This window comes from Phoenix dactylifera, chromosome 7 (genome assembly GCF_051530095.1).
Source record: "Phoenix dactylifera cultivar Ajwa chromosome 7, Ajwa_hap1_PhDact_Kaust_v1.1, whole genome shotgun sequence".
Taxonomy (NCBI): domain Eukaryota; kingdom Viridiplantae; phylum Streptophyta; class Magnoliopsida; order Arecales; family Arecaceae; genus Phoenix; species Phoenix dactylifera.
The window spans coordinates 25,551,166-25,576,825 of record NC_143196.1 but is presented as its reverse complement, the minus strand read 5'-3'; the positions used below and the strand labels follow the sequence as shown (position 1 = coordinate 25,576,825).

Genomic DNA, 25,660 nt, shown 5'->3' with positions numbered 1-25,660 from the left:
AAGGAAGCTAATTGGTGGGGCAAACCAATTTCCTACGAAAGTAGTATCGTATATTATGCTAGGCTGAATCCTGCAACAGATGAAAGGAAGAATGAAGGAAATTAGACTCGGTGCAGGAGTAAGGAATTTTTGGGTAGTTCTGATAGTCCTACACCGGTCGGTAACGGCCGGTACATACCGGTACCGGATCCTACTGTACGGTACAGCTACATATTTTGGTACCGAACCGTACCGATCGGTACTGATGTGTACCAGCCCGTACCGGCCCGTACCGACCGGTACTGATGCGTACCGGCCTGTACCGACCCGTACCGACCGTATTGGAAAGCCCTCTTTCAATTCCTCACTATTGTATGTATCAGGAGAATGTCTTGATAGTGGAACCACTGTAGGTTAAGGTGTTTCAAAAATATTTTATAGAAATATCAGCAGTTTGTTAAATTGGTGAGGCAAATAATCAGCAGCTACTTTCTTTCAGGGTTGCAGGGAAATGGATGCTAGAATCAGATATATATCAGCAAAACAAAGAAAAGGACAGGGATATGCAAGGGCATAACTTTAACAAATTGTGTGCATTTGGACTTCCAAAAAATACTTTGTTGTACAATACATAAAAAATTATCAAGTGTTAAGGTGCTTCCATGTGCATGTTGCTCACCATTGTGAACTTGATCTGAGTTATTGGGCAAAAGAAAAAAGCAGAAAGTGTTAGGAATAGTTGAAAATCAGGAAAACCAGAATGTGTCAAGAATTCAGCATTAAGCCATACTTGAGTAGTTGAGTTCTTGTTGCATGCATTTTTGTCTAAATTCAGGGTTGCATAAAATTTCTATGAAAATCTTTCAGGTTTTGCAAGAAAAATTGTAATTCTGGAGGAAAAAATCAGTTCAAGCACTAAAATTAAACATGTTTATATAAATCCAGCTTTGATGTTAACTGCATGCTCTAAACTATAGTTCAAAAGTAGGGTTGGCGGAACCATCTCGAAAATTCATGATTAATGTCAATTACTATGTGAAATTTTGAATTATTTATTTTTCAAGTATGTTTAGATTATGGAAAAGTAGGGTTGGCGGAACCATCTCGAACCGGATGGTTCCGGCCATTCCGAGTCATACCGGTGGCTCAGGGGTACGGTTCCGGAAATAGAAACGAAAACCGTTACTGAAGGTGGAGAAGGAGAAGGAAAGAGAGGAAAAGAGAGAGCGGGTGGGGGAGCGATGGAGTGGGAGGAGGGAAGCCGGCGGAGGGTGGCGGACGCCGGTGGAGGCTAGCGCCTGGGCGGGAGGTGAGGCCGCGGCCGGTTCTCCTGTTTTGAATAAAATAGGGGTCTGGCCGCGACCTCGCCTTCCGCCCAGGTGCCGGCCTCCGCCACTGTCCGCCGGCCTTCGCCACTGTCCGCCGGCCTCCTTCTCTCTCCCTCCCTCTCTCCCCCTTCTCTCTCTCTTTTTCTCGCACAGTATGCGTCGCTTTCTTCTCTGTCGGTACAGGCCCAACACGTTACGGCTCGGGCCTATACCGTCTCGTGCCATCGGAGAACCGGTATGGTGCCTGGTATCGGTTCCGCCGACCCCGTGGAAAAGCATTTATTCATCTTTTCGAGGAATTTTACAAAAACAATTTTGAGTTTTCTGAAATGTTGACTTTCTGTTTTTTATCTTCTCTTTTTTTTTTGTTAGAATAAAGACAGTATTATGGATCATAACTAGAAAACCTTTAGATTCCATTCTATATTAAATATTATCATAGGCTATCACTCTGATTTTGTTGTCTGTTCTCATGGACCTCCAATCCAAGGTTAGCCGAATCGGTACCGAGATCCATGCCGGTCGGTCACTAGTTTGGTACAATACCAGTTCGGTATGGGTGAACTAGGCGGTTCTTTCCAAATCACATACAAAGGGTGGAGGGACTGAACCGGTTCAAACCAGAGCAGTTCGCACCGGTTCCACTCGGAACCGTCCGGTTCGGAGCGGTTCACGGGGGTTTCAAATATTAAGGCCGAACTGAACTGGTTCCATATCGGTTCGGTTCGGTGTGGGGTGAATTGGGCAATTTGGCCCTGTTTGGCATACCTTGCTCCCATCTATCAAATCGATAAAATTATATAACGTATTGCAGATAGTGGCATCTGGTCTAGTTAGAAAAGCCCATATGAATCTTTATCAATTTTTTTTTTACTGCAAATGTCAAGTGAAGACAACTTAAAGATGGGAATGTTATAAGTTAGTAAATACACAAATAATTCAAGGCTAAGTCAGACTTCGTGCGATCTTGATTTTCTTGGAGGCAAACATTGTGGAAGTGCTTACTAAGCATTCTTTGAAATAACATGACGCAGAAATATTTGGAAGATAAAACATTAGTTTGAAAGGGTATGTTTCCTGTACCAAAAAAGTTAAGTTTCAGTATTTTTTTATCAAAACCTTGATGTCTTTAGGTCTTCCATAGTAACTTACACTAACTTGTTCAATGACTATTAGTATATGAAGTTATGAACTTTCCGACATTGACATTGTTGTATCATACCAATATCTACTGAACTAGTGGTGTAGCATAGATTACAATCGAAAAATATTATGACTATCTAGACCTACACCAAGCTTTATAGGAGCCAATGGATTTTTGGACGGAGACTTCAACAATTAAATATTTGAATTTTTTTTCCATCCCGTGGGTGATCATGCTTGCTCATTGAATTCAAAGGTTTTTGCTTGATTTTCCTATGAATTTTCCATTAGATCCGACTCATACATCACTAATTTTCGCTAAGTATTTATGCTTTTGGGTTCGGTACTTTTAGTATATTTTCCTATTAAGTCAAGCAATCCAATTTCTAGTATGATTTCTTTAGCAACCTAGGACCTCACCCAGAAAGACTAGCCTAGAAGTTGTCATTTGGGCGCCTTAGCCTTGTATAAGATCTAAAGTCTCCATGACAAACAAGTGATATGGGACTAAACACATGCCTACATGAGCCCTCACACACTCCTGTTTAAGGCCTAGCATCCTTACCAAGCTATGGGTCCAAATCCAATCAAGTCCGACCACAAATGAGATACAATCCAATTATAAACACTATGATCAACCTGTACTCAGCTCCAAAATGGCCAATTTTACAATTTTCCTAGTCTACATTGGCCATGGGCTGGGTCTACACTGATACCATTTGCAATGACCTATGGTCTCACCCAAAAAAACTAGTCAAAAAGTTTTCCTGACCCTGTATTAGTATCTAAGATCTCCCCAGTGCACAACCGATGGTGGTTAAAAGTGGTGGGGCATTCTTGGATGCTTATACGGGGCTAAGGAACCCAAGTAACAACTTCATTGCAAGCCTTTTTTGCGTGAGATCCTAGATTGTTATATTTTTCTTATTAGGTTTACGAAGGTGGGGGATGGGTTCTATATGTGCTTCTAATCTATTTTAAGGAGCCTTGGTTGTGAATTGCATATTCATAGAATTTCTTTGGAGAAAGCTTATTCCTTAAGCGAAGGGTTCTTCAATCCGGTTTCCCTTCAATTTATGTGTTTGGCTCCGAGAATCATCCTTCATACTTCATGCTTCGTCAATTGGAGTGAAGATGAATATGAAACCTAAACTTGCTTAACTGTTTTTTTTTCCAGGTTATCACTCACTTATCAATCCTAATATCCACCATAATTTGTTCATTAAGTTATATGTTATACCATAAAAGTTAGTAAAGATGATTTTTTTTTTTTTAATTTGACAAAAATCATTTTTTTTGTTTTAAACTTTTAATTATTTAAATTGTAGCTTTCTCTGAATAAATAACACAGCTTGCACATGTATGCACGTTTTCAAAAGTATATCTCAATTTTCTTTACTTTGAAAAAGCAATATTAAAAATATATTCTAGAAGAGTTTTGAAGAACTGTATATTTTCTAAGAAGAGCAATTATTTTCTTCATCCAAAAAGCATTTTTAACTTAGACATAATTAGACTTAATTTTGGCTAATCCATTTGATGTTATATGTAATTAAATTAAGATTTTGCCTTGCCTCAAGCCTTTATCAAGGTAGTATAATGAGTGTTATATGGAAGAATCTTAAGGGCCAGTTTACTGGTAGAATGTTTTATGGAGAGATTACACACCTCATGATTCTTTTAGGAGACACTTGAAGGTGCCCAAGGGCCATCTGAATGCCCAAGGCAAATATTTTGTTAGTCAAAGTAATAATGTAATAAGTGCTGCAACTGTTCATTTGTCATTGGCTGCAGTTGCATTTCATGGAGAAAGGAGGCATTATGAGACCCATGAGGGTGAGCAAATGGCAAGGAAAATTTGCTGGCATGAAAAAGGAACAAGTTCACATGTTAAACAGATTTAGGAACTTCTGCTAGTTATACAAAATCATATTATATGAAGTAATCGTAGGACTATGCAATAATAGTCAAATTTAAAGGCCTAGCATACATTTTCACACTTTGGTGAAATTAACAAGGAACTAAACTTAAACTAAGCTGTACTGCTGAAGTTTGTTGTAGTCTAATTACAACACAAATAAATACTCAGTGATATTGAAATATACAAAACTTAATATTCAGCAACATGTTTTATTTAATTCAATTACTTCAGAGTTCAGACTGTCAAATGACATCTAGAGTTGTGATAGTTGCATCTTAGCATTTCTTTACAGCCTGCTTTGTGGTACTGCAACGCAAAAAAAAAGACAAATATATTGTTCCTCTCCTTTGTTAGTGACCTCAATGTAATATTATCTTATATGCAAACTTATTCAATAGGTAAACAAGCGCAAGCCATACCATAGCATCAATTTTGTCATCGCACACGATGGGTTTACGTTATATGACCTTGTTTCCTACAATTTCAAGGTATGTGAAGCAAATCCCAGAAATTAACATAGATACACATGCTAATATGGAGACTAGATGTGGTAAAACTGTCCTCTATTATTGGTCATACAGCACAATGATGCTAATGGAGAAGGTGGCAAGGATGGAAGCAATGATAACCTCAGCTGGAACTGTGGTTTTGAAGGTAATACCTGTATCCTATTACTATTTTGTATGCTTGCTAATCTATAGCTTTCAGGTAAAGAGTAGTAGTAAACTTTTAGTTTGTAAGTCGAAGATACTTCTAAATGAAAGATGCTTTACAAAAATTCAAGTTAACACATAGTCAGAAGACTTAGAACACAAATGATGGGAGCTAGCTAGAATTGTTACCCATGTAAGATTTGTAAATCCTGGTACTTTTCTTCTACATTTATTGTATTTACACCTACTAACACATCATTTGCTTGGACAAATACATACATCCATCCATCCATGCATGCATGTATATGTATGATATATGTATGCATGTGTGCATGTATGTATGTGTGTGTATGTATGTATGTGTGTATATGTATACCTCTGTGTGAATCATTTTGTCAATATGCTCTCTGTTGAAAAGCAGTAAAGCACTTTAATAAATGATGTGCCTTGGAGCCTAATGTGTTAAGATTTTCTTTTTGCCCATATTCTGGGTTTTAGCAAAGGTATAAGTATAACCAAGGTACATGGTCTCGGTGCTAGGCCCCGTACCGTGCCACCCTGTTACTATGTTGGTATGCCCGGTACGGAGGCTGGTTTGGCGTACTAAGTATTAGTACAACTCCATACCACATATCAATACCGAACCAATACGGTACAGTATGCCCCATACCATCTGGTTCAGTACTGTATGGCATACCTTGGGTATAACACAATTTAAGCCTTCAAGATTTTATAAATACCTTGTGTTGCCCAAGGTGACAACCCAAGAGGGGAGGTGAATTGGGTTTTTCTAAATTTTTGGTGCTTTAAAAGTTTTCTTAGTTAAGTGCGGTGGATGCTTTCTTAAATTATTTGAATGAATTAAACTAGAGCAAAGATGAAAGATAATGCAAGAATAAGCATAAGAACAAGCACAACACAAACATAACGATATATAGTGGTTCGATGCACCCCAAGGCACCTACGTCCACTCCCCAAGCGTTTCCTTGGAAATTTTACTATAACCCCTTGGATTACAGTAGGATTGTTTTCCGGGCTCACAATCCAAAATCTTTACAATTGATTTTTCGGAATCACCAATAAACCTAACTGTTGGTTTTACGGGCTGACCAACAACCTACGTTGGTTTTATGGGCTGACCAACAACCTACGTTGGTTTTACGGGCTTACCAACAACCTACAATGTTGGTTTTACGGGCTTACCAACAAACCTTACAACAAGAATAAAGAACAAGAATCTAAAGCTCCTAAATGAGCAAATAAAATAATTATAAGCTACAAAGAAGAGTTTAGAATATAGTTATCGCTTTAATAAGGCTCTTCTCTTCTTTGTCAAGATTGCTTCACTCTTCAAGGATTGGTGGAGCTTTTAATGTCTCTTGGAATCTGCTCAACCACTTTTTTTTGGCTCTTGAATGAAACAATTGAATGAAGCTTGCCTTACTAGGGTTTTCTCTTGAATGGACTTGATGATTTTCAAAAGGTTACTTCCTCTGATGAATACTCCCTCTTAAATACTTCTCCAACCTCCAAATAGACCTTCCTGACCGTTGGATTGAAGAAACTAGCCGTTTATAGCCGTTGGGAGCTTAAAAAATAATTCTGCACAACTAGCCGTTGAGCTGTCAGTCGTGCTCAGGTCGACCCCAATTCTGCTCGGGTCGACCCCATCTTCACTGGGGTCGACCCCTACTCTTCTGGGGTCGGCTCAACAGTGCTGGGGTCGACCCCAATACTTCTGGGGTCGGCCCTGACAGAAAATCCAGAGAGTATGTTTTTTGCATTGCAGCTACATGTCTCGGGTCGACCCCAGCTTTTCTCAGGTCGACCCCGCTACATTGTTTTCAGGGAATACATTTTCTGCATTGCAAGCTTGGGGTCGGCTCCAATATTCTTGGGGTCGAACCAAAACCTGTGCCTATGACTCAAAATGTATCATTTGAGTGTCAAGATTCTCTGAATGTTTCGGGGTCGACTCCACTCCTCCTGGGGTTGACTCTAGCTATGATTCTCTGCATCTAAAAGTTAGACATGCACAAGGGATCCATAGAGAAATAATTTCATGTAAAATAGAATGCATAGCACAATAATGTTTCATATTCTTAATAGTGAAAATTACAGAATTGCCTTTTTAGATATTCTTAACTTGAAACTTTGTCAAAATGAATTTCTAAGCTTTCTACCATTCTCTATTACAAATTTTATCTCGTTATTAATTCTTGAGAGTTGTTTTGACCGTATATTCATAATGTATTGTGAATATATCGAGGGTGTACCATTTATTAATGATGTATCGAGTTAATTTGCATTTCTAATTTGATATGGCCTCAATGGTTATGTTAATCATCAAAATAACATTATCATCCTCATCTTGGCATTTAAAAGTTGAAGTTTTGCCTGATGCAAACAATTTGGAATTTGTACCATAGTTGGGAAATCAACTTTTTATTCTCTAGGAATTTCAATTTGAGTATTTTTATTGAACTCAAATGGTAGCAGTTTGTTATTTACATGTAATATCTCAAGTACATGAAAAAAAAAAGCAGATATGGCTTGTTTGTTTGTCTCGTAATCCGCTTGCTAAGACATAGACTCAACCTTCTTGACATGTTTTCTTGAGAGTTGAGAATAAACCTACTTGACATATTAACCAACACATCATAGCAAGCGACCAGTTAAAAGTTTCTTTGGGTCCAATGGAACATAATGGGTGCGGTTGCTTGTTTACAAAGAACGAGTACAGGTGATTGTGCATCAATTTTAATCATTGAAGGAGATGTATTTTAAGTTGAATAAATATAAATTTAGCTGTGAAAGTTACTTTATGAACCCTAATAAGGGTGTATCTATGAATCTTACAAAGCTTAAGACCTATGTGTGTTAACGTAGCTTTTTGAGGTAACATCATATGCATTAAGGCAACTAAAAAAGTTTATGAGTAGAGTTGTCCTTCCAATTGATACCCCACAATTGTCGATAGTAATTTTTTGTTTTGAAGATTTTGGAGACTACATGAGCAATTTGAGTGATATGCCTTTCTACAAAGGTTTAAGATATATATCTTCTCCTGAAAGGACTGAAAGGAACTAAACATGTGACTAGTGTAATGGATAAAAGGACTATGATCTCAAAATCCACCATATCCAGAAATGCAAAATTTGTGATAAGTGCTTTGGGTACTATTGAGTATTAGCTCACTTAAGAATAGGAGTGATAATGACGAGACTTGTTAACTTAAGGAGAAAGATTTTAGTGTTATGAATATGATCACGAGGATGTTTAAGAAATTTAGACACCTAAGGAGGTGCAAGAAACTGGTCATCAAATGGTCGACTTTAAGGAGTAGCAAAAGGGTCGAAATCAGACCTTGAAATTTGTAATGATGAGTGAGATTAGCGAATGACTATGGTGTCTTAAATGATGTAAATTGAAAGAAAGAAATTCTAAATAAGTCTCTTTGATCTTGCTAAAACATGCATGTTCATTAAAGATTGTCAACTGAGTAAAATGGTTATTGGTTGAACAATATGAAAAGAGATTAGAGCTTGTGCCTAAAGAACTGGTCATCGAACAGGTTAAGATGAACTGTCTGCAACATGTTAGTATTTTTCAGCCTTAACTATCCTAAATTTGCAAAATGAGGCATGTTATTATGGATTCCGTTATGAGATTACCTAGAAGTTGAAACAATCATGATGCTATTTGGACAGTTGTGGAAAGATTAAGTAGACTCTTCATTTTATGCCAATTAGAATTACTAGAGAAAGTAGAAATTTTATAAATTAGAAATTCCACAGGCCCCTAAAACGATTGTATCTGATTCACCTTTTGATTTTGGAGGAGTTAACAAAAAGCCATGGGTACAAACAGAAGTTTAGTATAGTATTTTATCCTCAAAATGATAGGAAGTTAGGGAGAATAACTGATATTTGGAAAATATGCTTACACTTGCATGATCGATTCGAGAGGAAATGGGATGACAACTTGTCTTTGATAAAGTAACCCGCCTCTAAAAGTGGATAGCAATCTAATATTGGAATGCAACAAGGTCCGCCGTACCGGTACCGGTCGGCGTACCGGTGGCGGGCCGGACAGGTACGGTACCGGTCCGGTCCGGTACGTACCGGCCGGTATCGGTACAGTACCGGCCGGTACCGCGAGCCAAAAACCACAGCACCTCGCGCTGTGGTTCATAAAAAAAAAAAAATTCGTACCGGTACCGACCGGTACGGGCTCCGTACCGGCCGGTTCGCACAAGAAAACCGGAGATACCGGTTTTTTCTTGTGGTTCCGGTACCGGTCTAGGACCGGACCGGTACGTACCGGCCGGTACGGGCCGGTACGGCATTCCATGGAATGCAACCTTATTAGTTGTTATATGCAAGGTAGTTTGGATTACCAGTTTGCTATATGCAAGGTACTGTTCAAGAAAACTACTTAGGCCAAAAGTTATCTGGGACACCATTGAAGAGATTAAACTCAAATACAATACTGTAATAAACTTAAAAGTTAATCAGTGAACCAAAAAACATATGCAAGTAATAGTTCGAGAATATCAGTTTTTAGGTGAATGGTTATATTTGTTTCTTTTAATGGAATGGCAAACCCTAGATCCAAAGCATGCTTGAGATGGGAACAAAGGAAGTTGAAGGTAGTGTTGGAGCCTTGGAGGATAATTAAAGCAGTAAAATGGGAGATGTTTGAGTTAGCAAGCGTATAGAAAAGTTTAGAGGGAAGTTTTTAGAGAGTCAGAGAAGGTGGAGGGTTTAGATACGGATCTTATGATCTATAAAGAAGGCAGGTTCTTGGTTGAACTGCTATCTTACTATGGTTGTACTCATATCAATGGCCCATGACGTAAAATCCAGAATGGTTTTGTTTGGTTCACAGTTTTAGAACATCATCGAGCAGTTACAATTGTTATAATACATTATAGGTGTATACAAATGGAACTCACGAATAGGATTTGTATAGTTCAGCCTCTATTTAACATACTTCAATGGTCGTACACATTCATGGGAGAATTTGCCACTACCTAATGATAATAACTTCTATTCTTACTTTCAATTACATGCTTGAAATAGAGGTTTCATGATGAATGGAGTATGGGAAACGGAGATTTTTTTAATATATTTTGGAGTAAGGTAAGATGCACTTAATTGGAGATATGAATATGACAGATGTTTGCTGACTTGGTAGTTTAGAGAAGTGTTATGAAATTCAAAATTCAAGCAAGCAAATGTCTGAATCTCTATATGATCTTGCTGTCTTAACTCTTAAGCCTTCTTTCATTGAAGTAATGCCAACATGTAGGATTTTGAAGGAACTAAATGAATATGATGTATGTGAAAGACAATAGTTTATGAAATGAATGATGTCCGTCAAGTTTTAGGAGACACAGAACTCGAGTAACCTGGACTAAGTGGCATCTATTCATGATTTTGGAATACCTTACTGCTTCTTAGGTAGTTTTGATCCTTTCATAATTTGTTATTATGTTGTTTGAGACCATTTAGCAAATGAGAAGGGCCTTTGTATGTAAATTTTTGGCTAAACCTTGGCCTACTTTTGTACAACTGCTGAGTGCTAGCCACTTTTATATTGCTATCATTATATGCTTAAATAATATTCTTTTGGTTAGGTAACTGTTAGTATGGAGGGATTTGCAATTAAGGGCATAAAAACTTATGAAAAGACAAACATGAATTGCATCAGGATACTGATTGTACAAAATTGATGATTCTATATCAAAGTCCTTTTAAACAATGACTTATCGACACCAATTAGTGCTAATTGTATCCTTCTTCATTATGTTTACTCCAAGGAGAGGCAACATGTATGACAAAATATGCATGAGTAACCATATATGAAGTAAACATGCTTTATTATGTTTAATGGTAGGATTCTTATTCAAAGCTTTGAAATTCTGAGCAATTCGATGGGTATTGCTCTATACATGTTGTACCAATACCTCGTCAATATGGAGCTCCATTTGAACAAAAATTGCTCGAATCACCCATGAACCACCCGAACCAAGGGTGAATCAAGCTGTTTGGTGGCAGACTGAGGTCGATTGAGCCTGAACCACTCCCAAACTGAGAGGCATGCCAGAGCACCACTTAAAAAGTGAATTAAAGGGTGATTTTCTCTTGTTTGGCACCATTTGAAGGTGGAAGAAGAGGAAAAGGGATTGGGTAATGTGAAGGTCTTCACATCGCATTGACGAATCTACAATAACTTTGAAACTATAGGTTCATTCTAGCTTGGTAATTTCTTCCCTATACCTTTAAAAATGTCATTAGTAATTCAATCACTAATTCATGATTAATCCTTAAAATTAGAGGAAAATATCAGATTTGAGTCTAAACTGTTTTTGATCTTCAGATTCATGCTCAAGAACATAAATCCAAGATCAAAATTAACAAATTTAGGGTTTGGCTTGATTATACAAAAATCATGTAAATTTGAAAATAACCCAAGCAATGTGTTTGTTCAGGATGATTTTTGAATACATTGTCAATCAGGGGCATATATCTACCCATCGGAATAGTATTTCTAGCTATTAAATTTTAAAAAATTAAGTTTTACAAAAATAAATTTAAAAATAAAAATTGATAATATTTAAAGAAAAAGTAGCATGTTTGTAGCACTGGTGCGCGTATGCTATAAATTTGATCCCCTATAGGTGCAATTTGTGTGTGCTTAGGTTCCACTAAAAGTTTTTGTAAAACTAAGATCTTGGTCATCTTGGTGGATGGTTGAGACAAGATAAACCAAAATGTCAGTTTATTTCTGCCAACCTGGAAAGTAAGGAAAACCAAAAGGATCAAATTTTCCAAGAATTATCATAAATTTCAAATCAATTGACAAAAACATCTGCATTTGGGTCAATTTTTTTATATGTTTTGCAATAAGACCAATCTTTTTGAAAGCCCTTAATCAAACAAAAAAAAGGAGATCATTTTGATTTTTTTAGTATTGTTTTAAAATTAAAAGTAGTTATTATTCAAAAATTGAAATTTTAATATGTTGAAAATATAGGTATAGTGTGTAATTAGACACAATTTGTTAAGATAGGTAATGTTATTTTTTAAAAATATTTTTATTGACTCTCTATTAATTAATTAGGAATATATGTGCTGAAATATTGTTAAATCACCAAGAAGAGAGGATAAATTGTTGGACTAGAAATTGAATTCTCTAAGAAGGTGCAAGCAATGAAGCTGCACTCCAAGCCACGCTCTAAATTTTGAAAAATTAAAAACTGATAAAAGATCTGGATAAGTAAGGTAGAGTCCAGAGTGGGACTGTTGATGATAGTAGTATGAATGATTTTGGACTATAGTGTTGCTAATTTGTTATTGTTATATGATATTTAATATTTCTTTTGGTTTACTTGCATTTCAGTTTGTCCATTTAATATATATGAAATTGCAAGTTATATGGTGTCATGTGATATTTATGCATGTTAATGATTTCAGTATATACAGGAAACCTTGATCACGTATTTAACTTAATACTGTCATCTTATTTCTTGCAAAAATTATAGCATTTGGACATGAAAATATAATTAAATAAGTCAAATTGGGAGCTGAAAAGTTGTCAATGATGTCCTTGGCATATCTATGCGTCCCCATTGATACACTGTCGGCACGGTCCTCAATATGAAACATCCATACGTCACCGTTGGTCGATACAATATTGATCCTTGGTACTTCAAATCTTGCTCTTATTATTTTATCTTGTTTTCTTTTTAAATATACAGTTGCTGGGATTGTAAAAAGAAAGAAAATATAAAAAAAAGGAAAATCTGAGTATAAGCTCATGGTCTGAAAGAATAGTGAAACTTTATTTTGAACCAGTGATACCCTTGCATTCTGAGTGAAATATAACTTGAAACACACATTGCACATCCTTATATTACCACTTACATATAAGAGAAGTCTGAAGGTGAGAATTGGATTATTTGAAAAAGAGAATGTTTTTGGTTTTGTTTTTAACTCATGAAACTTTTTGGAAAAATAAGATGTTTTTGGTTTTGGTTTTAACTTATGAAACATATATTGGATTCTATCCAGTCAAATATTAGACCAAATAGAAGGAAATATTTTTAACAATGGAAAGTGGCTTTTTTCTGTTCCTAGTTCAAGATATTTGGTGTGTTCTACATGGTTCCAGGAAATCCTTTAGAACCATATAATGCTTTGCATTAGTTATTTCCTAAATCACAAGAAACTTTCATTTTGTTCAATATTACCTGTAAGCCTAGTCTTTGCTGAATGCTTCTGTCGTTATTGACTTCTAAAACTAGTAATCTTAGGGATTGGTTGGAGTTGAAAATCTTTAGTTTCACATTGTTTCCTAAGGTAAAATTTGAACATAGATGGCTTATTTCATGACTCTGGAGGCATGTCATATTATTAGTCATTCACTTTATTTTTAATGCATATGCTCATTTTATCTATTAAATCACAATAATTTCATTCTTTATTCATTTTGTAGGGGAAACGGATGATGTTAATGTTTTAAGTCTACGCTCACGACAAATGAAGAACTTCCATGTGGCATTAATGATCTCTCAGGTAGAAATATCGTGGAACAGTTATGATGTTATTATGTTGCTTTTAGGTTTATCTTATATTTAGGTAACATTCAAATATATTTAATTTTCTATTTAATAATAAATAGGATATTTGTCTGCTGTCAAATCGGTGCTTGTAGCAGACATTTCTTCATTTTGGATAGTTATGTCCAAGGTTCGTCGTACCGCCCCTTACTGCTCGATTCAGGGCATATCAAACCATATAGAGAGCAAACTGACATAGTTTCACCCCATGGTTTAAAAAATCCGGTGAGGGAGGGGCAGAAGGAGGAGAGAGAGTAAAGAGAGAGAGGGAGGGAGGGAGGGGGAGAGAAAGAGGCCAATAGAGGAAGAGAGAGAGAAGGCTTGAAAGCCCTCATCTCCTCTGCAGGTCATAGAGGGTCGCCCCTATTTCGAAATGAAATGGGGGCGAAGTCCTAAATTTTCTTTTGAAAATTCTTAAGTGAAGTTAGCAAATGGTTTTCCAACTTCACTTAAAAATTTTCAAAAAGAAATTTAGGGCTCTGCCTCTGTTCCTGTGGCGTGTGAAGGAGATGAGGGCTTTTGAGCCCTCTCTCACCCCCTCCCTCCCTCTCTCTCCCTCTTCCTCCCTCTATCTCTATCTCTTCCTCTCTCCCATTCTCCCTTCCCCCCCTTGTCGGCTCTTCCTTTGTCGGTATGGCCCGAAATGGAATGGCACAGTACCATACTATATCGTATCGCTGCGCAATTGATATGGGTCTTGATACTGGTACATCCAACCTTGGTTTAATGCAAATCTCTATTTGACTATCCTAAGTTATATTCATATGCAAAACCATGTCATCTACCCAAACAATAGAAGATTTTCATGAAGATGGCACATGGAGTGTTACATCAATTTGAAAGTATCACATGTTTATGTACAAATAATTAAATCAATTTCCTTAACTAAGTTCTATGATTGACTTGTTTTCTTATATGAACTCTTTTGTTGATCAACTTGCTTAACTCAGTTCCTACAGCCTTCTCTTCCATGAAAACCCCAATTTGGTTGGTCGATGATCCATACAACATGTAAACTCTCATCTTTCACCCGCTTGTTTAGTCACCATCTGTAACAAGCCAGGACCTCACCCAAAATGGCTAGCCGGAAGGTATTATTTGGGTTCCTTGATCCTGTATAAGTATCTAAGATCTACCCAGCGAATAACCGATGTGGGACTAAACACACGCCCGCACGGGCCCTCACATACTCTCTCCGTTCAAGCCCTGACGTCCTCGTTAGGCTAAGGGTTTAAATTTATTCAAATCTAATCACAAACACCAAGATTGGCCTGTGGTCAGCCCCAATGAATCCGTGCTGCAGTGTCCCCTAGTCCACATAGGTTATGGGCCGGATCCGTTCTGATACCATTTGTAACAACCCAAGACCTCACCCAAAATGGCTAGCCAAAAGGTATTATTTGGGTTCCTTGATCCTGTATAAGTACCCAAGATCTACCCAGCAAATAATCGATGTGGGACTAAACACACGCCCGCACGGGCCCTCACACCATCTATGGTGGCTACCTTTTATACAAGGAAACCAGCAGACAGAATCTCAGGTGAGGCAAATGGAAAAATGTTAATGATTTTTAGATCAAAAGTAATATATCTAACAACTCGAGAAGCAAGTTTAGAAATGCAGAATACAAAGTATTAGAGCATATGGCCATGAAGATATACCCACCATAAAGATATGGTGACCAACAAAGCAAGATTGCACAATGAAGAAATGATTAAATTCACTCTGAAGACTGAAGAATATGCATGCTAATAAAATACAAATGTAGTGCATCTAAAACTCCCCTTAAATTCAAGGTCAACCAGACACCCAGAGTTCACTAATGATGCTTTAAGAGGTATGAGATTATATGAAGAACAGAAATACCTGCAAGGTGGTCTTGCTTTCACGAGTGGCTCATGACATGATGGTCTTCATTGTCATGCCTGCCCCTTTTATTGTGATAACTGAAGTAATAATTAAAATTTGAAGCCACTGGCATTGATTATAATATAACATTTAGGCCATGTTAACTGGGCACTTTATTTCCAGCCATTTTGACTTAAGTCATTGCTCATGTGTATAAAATGAGCGTAAGTGTGTCCTGCTGTTCTGAGTATAAAAAAATTAATCAAAATGAAAAAAAAATCCTTACCTTATACAAATTAATCATGTTAAGATGGACAATCACAAGGTTTATCAGCATTTGTACCAGACTGTTATTACTTATATTGGGAGCATGTGCAGGTGAAGATTTGAGTGCTGGAACGGAGAAAATGGAGCTCATAAAAAATGAGGGTAGGAAAACTTGGGAGGCGAGTGTAGGAGCATGACTGCTGGAGATATTTGAAGTGAGTAAAATAACCTAGGTAGAAGAATGAGTCCACTCAGGCATGGTCTGCCATACCAGTCGGTACGGGTCGGTACCGGCCGGTACATACCGGTACCGGCCGGTACATACCGGTACCGGCCGGTACATACCGGTACCGGCCGGTACATACCGGTACCGGACGGTACATACCGGTACCGGACCCTACCGGTACGGTACAGCTACATATTTCTGTACCGATGCGTACCGGCCGGTACCGATGCGTACCGGTGCGTACCAATCTGGTACCGGCGCGTACCGATCCGGTACTGGTCCGAACCGACCCAGTCCGTACCGGCTCCAAATTTTTTTTGGCTTTTAGCCCCATCGGTACAGTACCGGTTCGACTCGGTTTGGTTCGGTACCGTACCGGTACCGATGCCCACCGGTACGTTGGTACAGTCGGTACCGCGTACCTTTCACTGAGGCTTGGTTTTTCTCTTTGCTTTACATCTCCGCCTAGCTTTAAACTACTGTTGGCTACAGGGCATGAAATGTAGTCCTGTTTCATGGCCCTCCAAGAAGTAAGCATCACTAACAAACAAACAGTTGCTGGTGAGCAATGGTGATTGCATCCCCACCTATCTAGGAAGAATCAAAGTTGCACATATTGAAGAAAGGAAGTTGAGGGAAACAACAATGCTAATAGCCCCTTGGAGATGGCAACTGACCTAGAAAAGCACCAGGTAGTAAGTAGTATGGGGGCAACAACATGACACATGGTATGTGGTGTCTAGCAGAGATGATGAAGTAAAAAAACTGCCAACAATTTGTCATTAGTAGGAGAAAACAGAGGGCGAATCATTATCACTAAACTAGAACTATTTGATGAATCTTCATAGGTTTAGGAGAAAACTAATCAAGCGAATAAGCATGAGAACTGGGGCTGCAAATGACTACAATTCAATAATGCAAGGGCTTATTGGACTTTTATAATTAGGTCTTACATGGATCAATTGATCGAATCACTTAACTCAATAACCAAATCGACTCCAAAATAACAGAAACACAACCAAATCGACTCAAACAAAAGCAACTAATAAGGCAATAAAAGAAACATGACATAGATTTAAATGGACCCAATCCAGGGCTTGACTCAATCTGGTGGCTCAAGAGCATCTCCCAGCCACAATGATGCCAATCTCTGGTGTGAACACGAGTGAGTAGCTCTGAAGCCGCGATCATTGGAATGAAGGGCTCTGATGTCTCCATCAACTCCTCTCAGGTGGGAAAACTCGACCTCGTCGAGTGTAGGTCTGGCAGGCTGTTGTACTACTCCAGAAGATCAGGGTCAAGGTGCTGTAACTCAACTCTAGAAATCCACGTCACGTCAGACTTTGGTCGGCCTTTCCACCGAACAAGGTAATGTTGGTATCCAACGTTCCTGGTTGACATAACCTTCTCATCTAATATATGTTCTTTTTGTTCTCTGCATGCATAAAATTTGGAGGCAGCAGCTCAACAGTAGATAACGAGTCAATGTGATCAATAAGAGCAGGTGTCAACAAAGGGGTTAGAATAAATGATTGTTGTCTTTTTGTAGGGGATTGAATCTTTAGTATTAAATGTCATACTAATTCCATAGTCATCAGGAAAATTCACAACATATGCATTTGAATTAATTATCTTTAAGACTTTGAACGGATCCGCAGTACGAGTTTGCAGTTTTTTTAACGTTTCGGGAGAAAGTCATTCGTACCTAATTCTTATCATGACATAATCTCTTACACTTAGCTCTTGATAACATTTGTGCGAATCAGCAAAAGATTTATATTTTAAGTTATTAGAGTGAATGCGTTTGCTGATCTGTAGATGCGATGCAAATGACTGTGCAGACTCAGACACTTTATGCTGATGAATCATGAAGATCAGGTCTACGGTGGCTAGGTTCTCAAAGCTGGACTCCACACTGTTAACTCGAGCCACACGGATAAACACGGGTAATCGGCTCTCGACATCTTTCACTACCTCTTTCAATGTAGTGATGTGGAGTGGTTTGTTTGTACTTAGGTCAATAGTTTTTCTTTGGGAATCATTCTGAACAAGTTCTAATTCGGTGGGTTCGTCTTCAAAGTCGTCTACATAATCTTCTATGTTTGGTTCATAGACTTTTTCAACATATTCGGCCTCTTGGTTTTCAGCTTCTGGTTCAGTAATCAGGTAGGCCTTAGTGGATCATTGGAACGCTATGGGGCCGAATTGTTGACACCTAGAACATTGGGTTTGGTTCCTAGGGGTATGGGGAAAGACTATAGGTAGTGCAGCCAAACCGATTTTAAGCTGGGCTGCAACAGGGGTTGGCAGTTTAGTGGTCCTACAGTTTCGCAAGAACTCACGGATGTCTTGTCTGATTTCTTCTGTTTCAGCTCGTATGGCAGCGAACTAGTCCTTGATGAATTTCAGAACATCGGAGTCCATGGTAGCTAAGGAGACTTTAGGTTGATCGGCTTGGTACTTTTTATCACTACGGGTTGACATGCAATAATAATACTATATATGATGATATGAAATGCAATGTCAATACTGAACCCTAGCAAATATAATGATTTCAACCGATACTAAAAGATGATGCAGGACAACCTACTAATGCAGCCTACTATGATTCAGAGATCAGCAAGCTTTCACAAAAGTAACTTAAAATTTAAATGTTGCTGATTTTACTTCAGTTATTTCGAAGTTAAAGTATAAGATTAATAAATTGAAGAAATTAGGTTGCAATCAAATATTACGGTTGTTCTGATCCTAAAGTAAATTAATCGTTGACGTTGAGAAACGTCCTATTGCTAGGGTGTGCTAATTTAATAACAAAGATTTAATGGGTAATAGGACGGGTTCGGAAGTGAGAGGTTCAATGTTCCGAATTTTGATAGGAATGTAAGTTTGCAAGAATATGACACTATCATGCAAGAGAACTAGAACATAATTAAATGAACAAGCCCAAGAAAAGTAGAAACCTATCACCTGTGGGGTGATGATCGGGGCGCAGTCACAGCAAGTGGGTCGTCAATTGGCGCAAATAGGGCCTGATCACAGTAGCTTGGCAAATCTGTTGTGGGAATGAAACTGTTGGGCCCAGCAATGGAAGAAGAGGGGGTCGGCCGCGTGGGCTTGGGCCGTTGTGTGGGTGGGCCTGTGTGTATGGGCTCAGAAGGGGCAGAATGGGCCTGTTGTTGGATTGAATTTGTGGGCTGGATGGGCTGTGTCGGGTTGGGCCCGAAAGGGCTAGGCGGATGGGCGGTTGTGTTGGGTTTGGGCCTGGTGTCTTAGGCCTGTGAAAAGGGGTGATGCCGAGGGGTTGTTAGGCGGCCTGGCGTTGGGGCGCAGTCTCGGGTGGAGACCTGTTGAGCTTGATGGGGGAAAAAGGAGATGAGGGGTTATGGATGGGGGGAAGATGGTGAGATGCTGAAATGGTGAAGGGGTTTGGAGGGAGGTCTGGAGCTCGAGTGAGGTCTGGAGGGTGCCAGCCGAAGGGGAAGGGAGGTGGTTCGGTGCTGAGAAGGGAGCCGGTGGATGGCAATGGCTGCGGGCGAGGCGGCTCTGCGGCGGTCACAAAGAGGAGGCGAGAGACGGCGAGGCGGAAGCTCGGGCGATGCGGCTCGAGTGGAGCGACGCTTCAAGGGTGGCGGCAGCTCACGACGTGGGCGGAGGCGGAGCGGCAGCGATTGGCGAGGGGAGGAGGGAAGCGGCGGCGCGTGGCAGCGATGGTGGAGGAAGAAAGCGGAGGCGGCGGCAGCTTGGGTGGAGCGGTGCTTCAAGGGTGGCGGTACCGCGGTTCACGGTGCGGGCGGAGGTTGAAGATGAACAGTTATAGAGGTAAGGGTTTCTCTCTCTCTTTTTTTCCTTTTCTTTTTTTTCCTTACTTTTTTTTTCTCTCAACCCGACTGGGTTTGGGTCTGCCTTTTTTTTATTTATTTGCACAACACGTGCAGGTCACGTGCCTTTTTTTGGGGACAGCACGTGCAGGTCACGTGCTTTTTTCTTTTTTAACCCGACTGTGTTCGGGATTCACCTAGAGTTCTGAGGAAAGGTCTACCTACCCTGTGGTGCCGGCCGGATTTCGCGGCGACGGCTGCAGGGGAGGGGTTGCAGCGGCAGATGAGGGGACTCCGCCAGCCCCCCTCCCCCTGCGGCCCTCTGCAGGTGTCTGCGGCAGCTGTTTCTCCCTTCTGCCCCCGTTTGCTCACTGCTTCTTCCTTTCTTCACCGGCTCCAGCACGTACCAGTTTTGACAGTGGAACCGTACCGGTCCGGTATGGACTGAACCAGCCTGTACGGGCCGGTTTAGCATATCATGGCATGGAATAGTAGGAGTTTGTTGCGAATATTATCTTCTACATCAATCTCCACTTGGAATTTCACTAATTTATGGAGAAACAAAACCAAAAAATAACAATGATGTTGAACTGGCCCTAAATTAAAAGTGCTGAAATTTATCTGCTGTCACTATTTTTTCAGCTTAATATATGTAGGTTTGATAGAGGTTATACTAAACGGTGGAATTTGCATAATTGGATGAAGGACAAATATTCAAGGGCCATTGCCCATGTCAGTGCCTCCTTTAGTATAAATTTGACATATATTTTTAGTGTGCTTCAGTGGTTAGAAAACCAAGATGATAAGCTCCAGCGAATAACCCTTTCAATTTTATAACAAGTGAAGAGACATCTGCATGACCAAGACAGTACACAGCAGGTCTTCTAGATGAAAACTGGTTGATGGCTTGTCCATTAATGATAGTACTTTATTTTGTCATTTTAGGAAGATAGAGCAAGAAAGGTTATTCTCAGAAGCTCTATGAAGACACCAGGGATTACAGATCATTTCTTGAGCAGGTGTCATTCTTCTCAAGAGAGTGAGACCACTTGGCAGAAATTGGTAATCTCAGAAATTTGAGGCATCCTGAAATTCTTGCAGAAATATTCAAGTACTGATGCTGCAATATGTGAAGGCTAAAGTGTTTCCTGATCTGATTCAGATTTCCCTTTGTGCAAATCATGGTAAATGTTGGCAAGTACTGGTCAAAAGGTTTCTTCCCTCATTTCCATGTGATCCACTATATTAAAACTAAAAAATCTTATAGTTAATATCATACTCAAGCAGAAAATTTATTACTCCTCAACAGATTCATACAAGTGATGAACGTGATTATTTTGGATTTCCCAATCATCCAAGCGACAGTAAGTACAATATGCGTGGTCAAGAATCAAATAGATGATGAGAAACCGCATGAATGGATAACAATTCAGTCAATTGATGTGCTTAATTTTGTGGCAAGTATTGCATTTTCTGCATCATCAATCATCTTTTCAGCAAGTGTTAGGACAGCACGTCTCAAACTCAGGATGTATATTTTTTTTTATTTGAAATAAGAAAGATATAATGCATTGTTTTTAGTTGGTTAACAAAATATCAGACTTGTTGAATTTGTACTTGCTACTGTAGAAGCTAAATCTAGCATATTCTTGCATAACCTAGATGGATAGTTCATACTTGTTGTGCCTTCAAGATGTATTCATATGGATTAAATTGTTTCAAAGGATATGAATTATGATTTTATTCTTTAATCTCTTCCTGAAAAGAACCTTGTGTTTGACATTATAGACATCATTTTCATCCTCAAATTCTTTCTGGTACATTCTTTGTATTATCTTACATTAAACCTTGCTTGTAGGACTAAGGTAAATATAATATACAATTATGCACATACAACTATGTTATGTTTTTTTGCTTTTTCATGCTGACTTAAAAATAGGGAACGCCAATGATGCTCATGGGAGACGAATGTGGTCATACACGTGATGGAAATAATAATAGCTATGGACATGACACTGCCATAAACCATTTTCAGTGGAGACAGGTTTTTTTTTTCTATTTTTTAATTTCCTTTTTTTTTTGACAGTGATGAAGAAGCTAACATTTTTTCTTTTTGATATTTAAACAGTTGAAAGCAAGAGGCGATCATTTTAGATTTTTCTCAGAGATGATAAAATTTCGCCACAGGCATCCTATATTGCGACGTAATAGATTTCTTACCAAAGTATGATTCATACCCTTTTATATCAACCTCATGAATGAATAATGGAGGCATTTGAAGCAAGTTTCTGTTGGTTTAACTTCATATGGTAAAGTACTGTCATTGGTAGTCGTCTTCGCTAATAAATCTGTATCTTCTGAAAATGAATGGGACCAGAACTATTATTGGGGGGAGGAGGATGCTATATCATGGTTTTATTTTGTTAGAGAGTATTCTGTCTGCTTACCACATATTTGTTTCAACAGAAATCTACTGAATGCATTGTTTTCAGTTCTATCTGCTATTTTTTTAACCAAGTTCCATTTCTAAATATGACATGCAGATCAATAAAAAAACTTATTCATAGGTCACAAATATTTCATTCTTTAAAACATATAGCTACCTTTGCTGACAATCATTTAATTAGGTGCATGGGTTAATACACCCTTTATGATACACATCGTTGATTGTGAGAGGATCTCTATTATCTTGGTCTCCTGAAAGCGTGCCACAAAAAAACGTTTTTTTTCCCAACAATCAATTCTTAAGAAAATGATGTCTCTTTTTCTCTAATTGTTTTGAAGATGCTCTCAGATGCTGCAATAAACTTTTTGCTTTTCATAAATTTAATCATGAGGTCTTTATCAGCAAGGTCTTTGACATCTGTATCTTATGATTGTTGACCACTGCATGAATTTAGGAATGATTCTGCTGATTTTGCCCATAAGACAGTCTTTGTGAGTCTGCAAGCAAGATAATTGGTGAGAAAGAGGGAGAGAGGATAGGCCAAAGGAGAAAAATTAAAATCTGTCTTCAATAAATATACTTGGAATCCACTAACTAATTATGACTTTATGTCAGGAATTAACTGGTCTCTCTCTATGCATGTATTATTTTTGAATACCTGAAAAGGAGCACAAATGACAACTTCAATATGAGTAGGAAATTACCTGAAATATAAAATAGTAAACTAGAATCTTCTCATATAAAAAACAATCAAGAAAATGCTTCCTACGCCACTCAGTTGGGATTCATTCTCCTTATGTAACCATTTTCTGGGAATGGAGCCTTTATATCAGAATTGTAATACTCTATCAGCTAGCTGCATCCTCGTTTACCACGTCAATTCAAATTTTTACCCATGCATCAACACCTGATGACCTACCGGAGAATTTAAGTACTAGAAATTTCTTCTAGACCTTCTAAAAGAGCTCTAAGGACCTAAACCCTGTAATTACTAATTCAACTCGTTGTAACATAAAACTGAAGATTTAAGACATTGGACTCATTTTGAAAGGCCAGTACATTTATGCTGTTTATCTATGTGCCTGCTTGTGCTCATGCATGCAGTGCATGTTTGGGTGTGCATACCTTCATGTGCATGAATGTTTGCATTCCCACATAAAGAAGAACCATGTGTTGCATATTTGCTATGTCATCAATCAAGGTACGCTGTTTTGGTACCGGATCCCGTATTGGTGTCACCCCGTCATTGTGTCAATATGCCTGTTATAGAGACTGGTTCGGTGTACCAAGTATTGATATGCCTCGCATACTATATATACCGGTACCAAACCGGTATGGTATGGTACATTCTGTACCATCCAATTCGATACAATATCACATACCATGTCATCAATAATTGAAAACATGGCTTCATAATAATGATGAGAGGAATATACTCCATGAATTTTGATATGGGTCTCTTATCTTCCTCATGTTCCTGTACAAATTGAAGCAGTGATGAACCAGAAGTTATATACCTGCCTCATGTTTCATGCTCAAAGTAGTAGTTTGGCTTATCCTTTCTGTAATCCTGCAACTTATGTTTATCCCTTGTCATTATATAGAGCTTTTTGATTTACTGTGGTGTCTGTCTTAAATTACTTTAAATTTGTAGTTTCATTGTCATTTTCAGCTTATGTACTTTTTGGTTTAATACTTGTTTGACTTGAAATTGTTTGAAATTGACTAACACGTGCAGAATGATGTTACCTGGCATGAGGACAACTGGGATAACTCTGAGAGCAAATTTCTAGCATTCACGTAAGAAAGGCAATTTTGTTACCTATTAAGAAATTGGTTGGTTGATTTATTTTTCATTTCTCTCTCTACCCCCTGCAAGAATTTCTTCTGCATTCAGTATCCTGGTGATGAACTTGGGATGTCCATAAAACTTTTTCACCTTGTTGCTAGACCCAAAGCAAAAATTCATAACAACAATTCTGAACTCTCTTGTAATGACATTTTATTATAGGTTTCATGATGATAAGCTTGGCGGAGACATCTATTTGGCTTTTAACGCGCATGACTACCTTGTCAAAGCTGTAATACCGTCACCACCACAAAAGCAGCAGTGGCATCGAGTGGTATGATTTTTCCCATTCTCTATATGTACTCATCAGAGTTCAGGGCTGTTTAATGCTGAATAATACAAATTTCATTGTTATAGCTTCGAATTTTGAGCAGCTGTTGTTTGCATGATATGTCTGTGCTTCTTTAATCATCATGTTAATCTGGATCAATCTTTTCTTTTTTTTTGAAGGATGTACTGATCATTTTTTCCCAGATTAAATACTAGTATAACCAATGAATAGAGGGAAAAGTTTGAAACAAAATTTCTAAAATTTAGATATTTTTGTGAGTTAAAACTTTTATATTAGATGAGTGTATTGGCTTCATTCTTTAAAAACTTAAAAACACCCTGCAGTATAAACTTTTATGTGATTTTATTTTTAAAAGTAGAAAGCATGAAATAGAAGTGATGCGAAATAACTTTTTTGTATTAAATAAGATAGGACTGTGGTTTCTTCCGGAATCCGAAAGGACACACGTGCAGCCACTTGCACGCATGTCTGACGGTGCAGACGTGCACATGCGCATATATAAAACATGATATAGTATAAAACTTTATTTTAATTTATTGTTTATCGTACTTGATACGAGCCATTATTACTGCTTTTCAGGTTGACACAAATCTTGAATCCCCCAATGATTTCGTTCCTGAAGGAGTACCTTTCAGGGGGTCCGGTTATAACGTCGCTCCGTATTCTTCAATTATCCTTGAGGCAAAGCCATGAAACCACAATATGGGCTTTTGTTTGTTCAAAGGATCCACAAGTAATAAGTGTTGTTCATAGTGCCAATGTTGGCAAATGAAGCATGGTGAATAAGAAAGCAGGTCATGGAAGATGTAATGAAATTGTTATATTATAAAGCTATCCAAATATTGATAATGAATGGCAAATAGCATATCATTAAATCTCCATATATATATATATATATATATATGTTGAGGTCGGGGTTCCTCCGACCTCAGATCTTAGCCCCCACCGAACTGGAATAGGGAAAGGAGACTGCGTCCCCACAGAAGGTATTATCCGCTTTGGAGCAGGTAGAAGCCTTCTTCACGATTTTGCCCTTCAAAAGGCACCTCTTGAAAGAAGGATAATCGAGCCCTCCATTTAAGGCATAGACCTTTTTCGCTATTCAGTCGATATGGGACTAAGTCAGAGACCCTTTATTCCCACAACATCAGCCTTCCCAGCAGGAAGGTCTAAGCCAAAGTCAAGGGCCCCTATCTGGTGCGCCATTGTTGAGGTCGGGTGAACTCCGACTTCAGACCTTAGCCCCCACCGTACTGGAACAAA

General features: G+C 38.5%; 1 protein-coding gene across 17 annotated transcripts in view; it reads left to right on the top strand.

Moving 5' to 3' along the window:
* Nucleotides 1-25,250, top strand: part of ISA3 (isoamylase 3) — a 73,924-nt gene extending 48,674 nt beyond the window's left edge. For 6 of the 17 annotated variants that reach the window (XM_026805180.4, XM_088701370.2, XM_026805179.4 and 3 more), the window contains 11 exons: nt 4,770-4,859; nt 4,953-5,025; nt 13,527-13,606; nt 20,756-20,829; nt 20,912-21,022; nt 21,120-21,174; nt 21,750-21,854; nt 21,939-22,034; nt 23,995-24,056; nt 24,268-24,379; nt 24,977-25,250. In XM_026805180.4, the coding sequence (XP_026660981.4) occupies nt 4,770-4,859; nt 4,953-5,025; nt 13,527-13,606; nt 20,756-20,829; nt 20,912-21,022; nt 21,120-21,174; nt 21,750-21,854; nt 21,939-22,034; nt 23,995-24,056; nt 24,268-24,379; nt 24,977-25,090 (972 nt within the window). In that variant the 3' untranslated portion in view covers nt 25,091-25,250. Of the gene's footprint in view, nt 1-4,769; nt 4,860-4,952; nt 5,026-13,526; nt 13,607-15,877; nt 16,020-17,833; nt 17,939-20,755; nt 20,873-20,911; nt 21,023-21,119; nt 21,175-21,749; nt 21,855-21,938; nt 22,120-23,994; nt 24,057-24,267; nt 24,380-24,976 lie in introns of those variants that run through there. The other 11 variants (XM_088701372.1, XM_088701371.1, XM_088701373.2 and 8 more) reach the window with 7 other exon arrangements.
* The last annotated feature ends 410 nt before the right edge of the window (nt 25,251-25,660 follow it).